The 9,932-nt window shown below is 43.9% G+C and overlaps 1 protein-coding gene across 1 annotated transcript; it reads right to left on the bottom strand.

Annotated features, from left to right (window-relative positions):
* Positions 1 to 7,182: 7,182 nt before the first annotated feature.
* LOC310790894 (uncharacterized protein) lies at positions 7,183 to 8,011 on the bottom strand. The gene is made up of 2 exons (XM_083652602.1): positions 7,881 to 8,011; positions 7,183 to 7,678 (listed from the first exon to the last, which is right to left on the bottom strand). Exons 1-2 carry the CDS (start codon positions 8,002 to 8,004, stop codon positions 7,362 to 7,364), a joined length of 441 nt encoding a protein of 146 aa, XP_083508728.1. The 5' UTR covers positions 8,005 to 8,011; the 3' UTR covers positions 7,183 to 7,361.
* Positions 8,012 to 9,932: the final 1,921 nt, after the last annotated feature.

Raw genomic sequence — 9,932 nt, 5'->3', positions numbered from 1 at the left:
CCAAAGTAAAGCAATATAATATAATATAATATAATATAATATAATATAATATAATATAATATAAGACATGTTACTGTTGGAACCATTGAGATATAATATGAATATCTTTATTTATGGTTGGAACGAGTGTCCAAGTGATATGTAATAATGTTAGAAATGCAATGAAATTAACAGTAAGAAAAGGGTATAACCAAATATGCAAGACACGTTAAAATGGGGAATCTGAATGGGGGAAAAAATAGGTGTGTGTGTGTGTGTGTGGGGGGGGGGTGCTGTTGGTGTGTGTCCAACATGAGAGAAAAGCTGGAAGTAGGAAGTGACAGGCCAATTAATCATCAGTCATGCCATCAGTGATGTCTCTTGAGCAATTGTGATGTCATTAGTGATGTCACTCGAGCAACTGTGATGCAGTATGAGCCGATGGCGCACAGTTGCACGATGGCGCCTATAGGTGGGTGGGTGGTGTCTGTCTGTCTGTCTGTCTGTCTGTCAGTCAGTCAGTCACGCAGGCGATTGCCATAGCTGCAGCCATGGCGCATCATCTCCAGAGTCTCCCCCCTAGGAATCGTTTCTTAGTACTAGAAATAGGCTATACTACTATACTAACTATAATCATACTATAAGTAAAGCGGAATGATAAGGGTATCTCTTTAAAAACAAAAGTTGAAATGAACAAGGGTGAAATAAACACAAGAGCTGCAGTGTCACCTGCTTATTTTCTCTTTTTTACCTCATTTTCGGTGTGATTGATTACTTCATTAGAAACTATTGGTGCACAATTGTATTTCAATTAGTTTACACTGCAGGACAGACACAAGAACACTAGAGAGCATGGGCAGTCCAGAGGCCACATAGGTTCTAGAGCTAATCGTCCCATGAAATAAAAGGATCAAAGGTATAGTCAGTGATACTGTGTTTTTACATCTTTGACACTTGCTGAAGGGAGAAACTACTCCGTGTTAGCCTTGGGCACCACCCATTATTGACATGAACGTTTTTGGTATTTAGCGGAGTCGTATCCAAAGTGAATTACAATGCATGTAACGGTAGAATCAGCTTAAATTATGTTACAATATCGCTGTGCCAGCAGAACAATCATGGCAAACTGATTTGACAAATGAAATGCCTTCAGCTTATACAGCCCAGCCTCCCTACACAGAAAGAGCTTTTTAAAAGCATTACATTTCTCTAATTATATTTAATCCAATGTATTCTTATATGAATGTGATTCAAAACTGCAGTTATCTGCAATTTTAAACCATATATAGGCTAAATATGTATGTATATACATACGCTTGAGTAATATTCGATCCCATCTGAGAAAACTTTCTTTGACAGATATATGGTTTGAGAATAAAATGTCTGGTGGTGACAATGTAGAAGATGCTAGTGACATCTCCGGCCATAGATCATCCACCTCCTCTGATGAAGAAGCAGGCACACTTTGGACCAATCAATAAACAAGCAAATAGTCAACACGTGGTCCCCCGCCAGTGATGTAGTTCCACCCTTGGGTCGGTCCCCGACTCATTGTCAATGCTGCCCCCTAGTGACACAAAGTCAACATTACAGTGTGACTGACAAACTGACGAAGAGACACCAATCCGTCTCCCCTTTGGGAGGGGACAATTATGCATCATCTGTCTCCACTTCCATCAAAACTGGACCAATGGTGCAGCAGTTATGGCCCATACAAATATGAAGATTGACATCGCGGCGCGCCCGCATCAGTACCAATCAGTGTATTTATAACGGTGCCGAAATACATCATCTCTCCAAATTTCATCCAAATCAGACATTCCCCCCTCCCTCCATCCACCTGAGTTAATACATGTATATTCCTAAGGGCCCTGTGTACCTCTCTCTAGCGCTGCTGGTGGTCCCCGGGGGCGTTGAATTCTATTTTAGTTCAGGGTTCCAGAAACCTGTCATTTTCTCTTTCACAAACAGAGGTCAGTGTAGTCTACATCTGTTACTATGGCAACTGCCCGCTGTGTTGCAGGTTTAGGCTTACTTGAGTTAAACCCGACTGAGCTGTAGCACAGAGTTCAGTTCGTTCAACTTTTCTCAAATATGGCTTGCCCGTTTTTTCCAGAGTCCATCAATCTCAATCCAATTTATCTCAATAGCATTCAGCTACATATCACTCTGTGTGGATTTCGCTTCACATTTGTACAGACTTTTATGTGTTTGCTCTCAGTTTCTTCGCTACTGGAACTTTTTTAAACTTTATTTTCAGATTTTCAAAACACAATAAAACAAAGATACAGCAATAAACGGGACAGAAATCTTCCCACACTTTCCCAAAGATAAAGAGGCCCGGAAAAGCCAAGACCTCCCAACTGTGCTGTACTTGTGTGTCAAGAAAAAATACTAGAACAAAATAAATAAGCATGAAACACACATGGATGCATGCTGGAACATTTCCATGCAGTATAACATTAGAGACAGAACATCATAGGAAAAGCAACTGTGTTGGACAATCAGAAAAGTGTGCCTTAACCCATTGATACCTGATGCAGCATTTGTGTGTGTATCCCTTTAAGACCGCGAACCGCGTTAACGCGGTTCGCGGTCTTAAAGGGATACGCACACAAATGAGGGATATACACGCAAATGCTGCATCAGGTATCAATGGGTTAAACTTTTTTTATTTTATTTTTTACATACAGTATTTTTGGCATGTACTCTGGACACATAAATCTGTGAACCAAATTAAAGAGAAACTTCACAGAATCGCAGGTTGGCCAATTTTAACAACACATCTATGAAAAGGATTCACACATTGAGAAATGAACACGATGAATAGAATGATTAGAAATGAACTGATGACCCCCCCCCCCCCCCCCCCCCCACCATCACCCTGAGCCTGGACCACAAACGCGATTCAACCTGGCCCACCTGCCTGACCGTGGCATCCTCAAGGCAGGGGCCTAGTGTCCTAGGGCATGTGACATCATTGTGGCATGTGTGGCACTCCACGTTGCCACTGTAAGGTGAGAGAGATGCCCTCACCCCGTGGACAGTCCTGGCCTGCTGCCTCCCTGCTGAGTGCGTGCTGCCGGGCCCGGGCCTACACTGCAGCCCCTCATGCCCCTGAACTGGACAAGTCTATCAATGTCCAAACCCAGTTGAAAGCACAGCCACTTTAGTTCCGTGTGACGAAAGCCTCGACGGGAACAAGCCATAGGGTCGACGTCTCGTCACTTTTCGGATAGCTAGCAAAACCGAAACGCAAAAAAAAATTTTTTTTACCCAATCCAAATGTTTACCTTAACCCCAAGATTGAACCTTCAGTAGACGACCTCACACCTCATTCTAACTTCAAACAGAGACGCAAAGCAGGCAGGAGCCTTTGAGGTAAGGCACAAAATAACAGCAATAATAATAATAATAACTGCTTATTTCAGCTAGGGCTGGGTATTGGCAAGGACCTCCCGATATGATACGTATCACGATACATAGGTCACAATATGATTGTATCACGATACATTGCGATACAATACATATTGCAATACTCTACAATAATTTACTGACTGATAATTACTAACTTAGTGGCCAAATTGAGTCAAAACTGAGTGTTGAGTGTCTTCGCACTGAAATAAAAAGTTTTCTTATTGTGCTACTGAACACACGGCTGTGCAAAGAAATCGATATGGCGATATATCACAATATTTTTCTGAAATACCGATACAGTATTGTATATTAAAAAGTATCGCGATATATTGCCGTATCGATTTTATTGCACAGCCCTAATTTCAGCTCAGAAGCCGTGACTCTGTCCCACGGTTACGGAGACCTTCAGTGGTAGAATGCTCCATGTGCAATCTTCCACGGTGCTGTCTCTCACAGTGCAATGGCTCAATCCCACCACATTTAACAGCCCTGCACAGCTCGTCTCCACTCGGCTCCACTCGTCTCTACTCGATGGATGTTTTGCTTCGACCGGCGCTCGATCTGCCCACGGCCACCCCCCGCCCACAACTGGTCGTCATAGCGACGCTGTTTTTTTGGCCACACAGTCGTCATCGTCAACGCGACGACACTGTGTGTGCGCGCGGCAGTGACGACACACAACAACAATGGACGCTCTCGAAGGCATTCTGTGCTTGCTTCTTATGTGGGTTTCTGTCACAGCAAGGAGAAAGATTTTATTTCACCAGAGGCTGACTGCAGCAAGACAAAAGACTGCTGATAAATACCAGCGAGCTTGCAAATTCCTACATCGAAACTCAGACAAGATTGTCCAATGTCCGTCGACAAGACGACGGGACCGTCCATCTACTAGACGACGGGACCACTCTGGTATCGCGGCCACGTAGGAGGGTGAGTTACGCTAAGCTAACGTTATCATGTGTTTATCGTCAGTAACACAAAATTGCCATATAGCCCTGTTACCTACAGTATTCCCCAATTGTATACACACCCAAAAATATAACTATGCACACAATTATGAAAGCCTGAAGCGCATGTGGAAGCCACATGACTCCAAACTGCTTTGTTAAACTCATAAGGTTCTGTAATCTGCACGGACATTTGTGTTGCATTGACTACAGTAAATCAAAATGCTATCATGGGACAACAAAAAACACTACCAAAACGATAAAAAGGACACTTCTGTACTTATCCAGGGGAGTCTCGAGCAATGCTCTCTTTTCAGGAGTGCCCTGTTTACACACAATTTCATGGAGGCCTATTTGAACACCAGTTCAATTCATGCTATGTGACATAGGTTAACTCTTTTCAGTTCTGAGAAATTGAGCCATAGTTTCTGGCAATGTGTATAAACGTTTTGGAAAATGTGTAATGGACTGCATTAGTATCTACCTCTATCACATATTGAAACGTGTATGCTGTGTGTGTATTTCAGATTTGCCGCTCTTTGTTAATCCGCCGCCGCAGACCATGTGTTTGGGCATTCAACCGAGCGACCGAGTGGTGGGATGTGATTGTTCCCGGCTTCACCAACATGCAGTGGGGTGCAGAACTTCAGAATGTCTGAAGAAACATTCATCTACCTGTGCAACAAACTGCGTCCAGTGCTGCAGAGACAGGACACCAACTACCGCCGGTATTTACTTTTTACTGTTTTATGTTTTGTATGTTTTTAAATCTATTTTTTAGTTATGCTGCAAAATGATTTGCCCCAGTGGGGATAAATGAAGACATGTTGCTGTATGTCACTTTATAATTATAATGATGTTGCACAATGTCTATTTTGGCCACATAGAACATGTGTGCTTGCTACAGCTGTAAATTACAGGTGTAATTTATTTTCTTATCTTATTTTATTTAACTTTATTGTAGATAGGATAACTTAAATGCTGTGCTTTCTTGACATGTTTCTGACATGGTTTCTATGTATGTCTGACATATTTTTGACATTTGCTTTTTCTCTTGTGTGTTTTTACTGAGATGTACTGACATTGGCTTCTGCTGTAACACTTTAATTTCCCCCAGGGGATTAATAAAGTACTCTATCTACTACTACAGGTGTGTGCCTCTGGAGAAGAGAGTGGCCATCGCACTGTGGAAGCTTGCGACCGGCTCCGAGTACAGAAGCATTGGCCATCTTTTTGGAGTGAGCAATACAACTGTGTGCCGGTGTGTGAAAGAGTTCTGTGCTGCTGCAAAGAGCTTGTTGGTACCGGAACAAATTCTTCTTCCAGACCGGGCGAAGTTTGAAGAAATGGCTGCCTTTTATGAGAGGAAATATGGGCTCCCACAGTGTGTTGGTGCAATTGATGGGTCACACATACCCATATTGGCCCCGCCGGAGTTCCACTGTGACTATTTCAACCGTAAAGGCTGGCACTCCATGATTCTTCAAGCAGTTGTAGATGGAAAGGGACTTTTCTGGAACGTGTATGCAGGACAGCCTGGAAGCGTTCATGATGCCCGCGTTTTGAGACTATCCTCATTGTGGGAGAAGGCCATCAATGGCGACCTCTTCCCAGCTTACACCAGAAACATTGGTGGGGTGAATGCTGGCTACTACATCCTAGGAGACTCTGCCTATCCCTTGCAGAACTGGCTGTTAAAACCATTCCAAGACACTGGGCGGCTCACACCAGAACAAGACACCTTCAACAAGAAAGTCTCCAAAGCACGAATCAGCACTGAACTTCATTGTTTGTCTGGAACAGATCCTGAATGCATACTCCACATCCGATGGGAGATAATTATGAGTTATATGTGGTCTATATCGGCAATCCCTAACTGTTGTAATAAGTATGATGAAAATGCAGGTCAAACTTGTCACAAGACAGTTTATTAAAACAAAAAGTGCAAACACAGCAAACCACACGTGTATAAACATAAGTAAAAATTAAAGGTGCAAAGTGTTCAAGAGCTCTAGGCGAGTGACGAGAGTCTAGTCTAGTCTGGACCACAAACGCGATTCAACCTGGCCCACCTGCCTGACCGTGGCATCCTCAAGGCCAGGTCCTAGTGTCCTAGGGCATGTGACATCATTGTGGCATGTGTGGCACTCCACGTTGCCACTGTAAGGTGAGAGAGATGCCCTCACCCTGTGGACAGTCCTGGCCTGCTGCCTCCCTGCTGAGTGCGTGCTGCCGGGCCCGGGCCTACACTGCAGCCCCTCATGCCCCTGAACTGGACAAGTCTATCAATGTCCAAACCCAGTTGAAAGCACAGCCACTTTAGTTCCGTGTGACGAAAGCCTCGACGGGAACAAGCCATAGGGTCGACGTCTCGTCACTTTTCGGATAGCTAGCAAAACCGAAACGCAGAGATTTTTTTTTTTTACCCAATCCAAATGTTTACCTTAACCCCAAGATTGAACCTTCAGTAGACGACCTCACACCTCATTCTAACTTCAAACAGAGACGCAAAGCAGGCAGGAGCCTTTGAGGTAAGGCACAAAATAACAGCAATAATAATAATAACTGCTTATTTCAGCTAGGGCTGGGTATTGGCAAGGACCTCCCGATATGATACGTATCACGATACATAGGTCACAATACGATGGTATCACGATACATTGCGATACAATACATATTGCAATACTCTACAATAATTTACTGACTGATAATTACTAACTTAGTGGCCAAATTGAGTCAAAACTGAGTGTTGAGTGTCTTACTGAACGCACTGAAATAAAAAGTTTTCTTATTGTGCTACTGAACACACGGCTGTGCAAAGAAATCGATATGGCGATATATCACAATATTTTTCTGAAATACCGATACAGTATTGTATATTAAAAAGTATTGCGATATATTGCCGTATCGATTTTATTGCACAGCCCTAATTTCAGCTCAGAAGCCGTGACTCTGTCCCACGGTTACTAAAAATTAAAGGTGCAAAGTGTTCAAGAGCTCTAGGCGAGTGACGAGAGTCTAGTCTGTGCCATGCCGGCCCGCCATCGTCTGCATTAGCGCGCGCATCGTCGCAAGGAAGTCCTGGTTGAAGGCAGCAGTAGCCGCCATTTCCTCCCTCCGCAGGATGGCTTCCTGCTCCCTTGCCGCAACCACGTCACTGGTGCGCCTCTCCTGCCTCTCAGCCTGCCTCTCGTCGAGCCTCTCCTGCCTCTCAGCGTGCCTCTCGGCGAGCAGCGCATTCTGGGCCCGGTTCAGCTGCTGCTGTTCAGTGTCAGCCGCCAGCATCTCCCTCATGACAGTCACCTGGTCCTGTTCCCTTGGGCGTCTCCTCCTGCCTGGAGAAAAACCGGGAAAAACACAAGAATGTGCTTGTTTAACCACACTGAACATCTGATAACAGACATTGTCATGAAGGCATAACATTGGTTGAAACTGGTATTAGTTTAGCTGGCTTCCTTATGGAGATGTTTATGTTTATGTTCATATTGTATACAATGAGATGGGTACACTTCCAGATGTTTTCTCATGCATGCCTACCTGTGTTTTGACGCACCGGTGGGACCGGTGTAGACGCTGCAGCTGGAATCATTGCCCGCGCTGCTGGGGACGAAGCTTCCTCTGGTTCTGATGGGGCCGGTGTTTGGGCTCTCTGCGGTGTCATGGGGTCATCGGGGGAGTCTGCAGACTCTGCACTCCCCTCGCTTGGTAGCGAAATCGACTCTGGAACAGAGAGATTATACAAGGAAGCAGGAAGTGACGTTCACTTTGGCTCTCTATAGAGCACAGCACCTAGTGCTCGGCAGGCACTTCTGTTTGGACCCTGGAGCTCTGCGGGCTGCTCGCCCAAACCTGTAATTAACTTCAGCCTGAAAATAAAGAGGAGCTGAGTTGATTACAAAGTCACAGTATCATAATCGCCCTGTAGCGTTCAAAAAAACCTCTCCAAACGTTCCGCTCGCAGGCAGCATAATAACTTTAAATAGATGTCCTAGGCCTTTACGAGCACAAAGTAAATCAGTCATATTTAATGACAACATGAGTGCCCTTATAACATAAAGGGTCTTGAAAGTACAGTATAATGCTGCATTCAAGTGCTCCTCGGATACATCGTATTTACCAGTTTTGACGTGGTAATTACAACAGGACCCCGTTCAAAGTAAGTGCTCTTGGTCGGAAAGAGCAACAAACATGGACGCTTGTTTTCTCGTGGCTGCTGTTTTCTTACTAAAAGCAAGTAGTGGGTCATTATGGTAGCTACCTAGGCCATAATGTGCAAGTACTAAAAATAAATGATAGCTACTATGAACACAATAACAAAATATATATCTTTTTACAGTCAATTGGTGCCACGGATTCCATACGTCCCGCCATTGTTGTAGTCCCGAATCCTCATGCAACGTCACAACGTCGGAAACCCGCGTAGCATCGAAATCTCCGAAATTCCCACTGGTAAATACGACATTGAAGCGCTCACAACTCGTAAATACGGTACATCCGATATCTCTGAGGAGCACATGAATGCGGCATAACATGAGAGAAAATCCCATCAGGAAAGGATGCAGTGCAAGCACAAAGTTTTGGGGTTAAATCCTTTTGTTTGTAACAACACAGTATTGTACGAAAAGCGTTTATACAAGCCCTGGGCATTCCCATAACACCCCCCAAAAATTCCAAAGTATATTTCAGTCAAGTCTCTTCTCTGCTTTTCCAGGCCAAGTGTGGGATTTGTGGTTAGGATACAATGGAAGGATTCAAACGAGAGGAGGGGGGGGAGTTGCAGTTGGCGGGAGAGCTCCAAAGCCCACCATGTTTTCTCTTCCATGGCTTTTTTGGTTTTCTCCTCTGAAGAAACACGGGCTGCCCAGTCTCCTGTCTAATTGTTTTCCTTTGTCGGGATTCAAAGAGTCGTGGAGACGATGAAATAAATCCAGCCGGGTCCTGGAGGAGGAAGGCCGCCTTGGCCCTGGTCTCTGCACGGTGCTGACCTCAGGCTGAACCGAAAACCTACCGGGCTCACCAGCTCCACCCCTTCACCATATACTGTAATTACCCCCGTCCAGATTATGAACGTATAATTACCTTAATGAATACATTATGAAGATTTAATTAATAGAAGCTGTTTCCTGTTTTGTTTTTTGTTTACTACAGAGAAGCTGACTGAGTGCTCAAGTCCAGCTCATATGATCGATACAGGATTTGATCTTGTTGACTGACTTTGTAGAGAAATATGAAATTTCATTTAGACAGAAATCTCAACTGGAAACAAACATGTAGAACCACTGTTCATCAGGATAAACGACTTCGGATGCCTTGACGCAAAAATCAATGAATGATTGATGATATTATTTATGATTGATTTGTATGAAGTCAAGTCTAAGTCTATTCACTGCGATACATGTTTTCAAAGGACCGTGCAAAGAATCCACACACTGCTCACCGATAAAAGAAAAAAATATCCTTTCCACTGAGGCATTGGAAAAATATATTTTCTTAAATGATCCATGAGGCGCATTCAGATTATAAAAATAACCGAATCTGTGCTGTACACAAAATCTGTGTCAACTGTTTAGATCACATCTTTCTCAGTGA

Source organism: Poromitra crassiceps (assembly GCF_964638095.1).
Source record: "Poromitra crassiceps genome assembly, chromosome: 16".
Classification (NCBI taxonomy): Eukaryota; Metazoa; Chordata; class Actinopteri; order Beryciformes; family Melamphaidae; genus Poromitra; species Poromitra crassiceps.
This window is presented reverse-complemented; position numbering and strand designations above follow the sequence as displayed.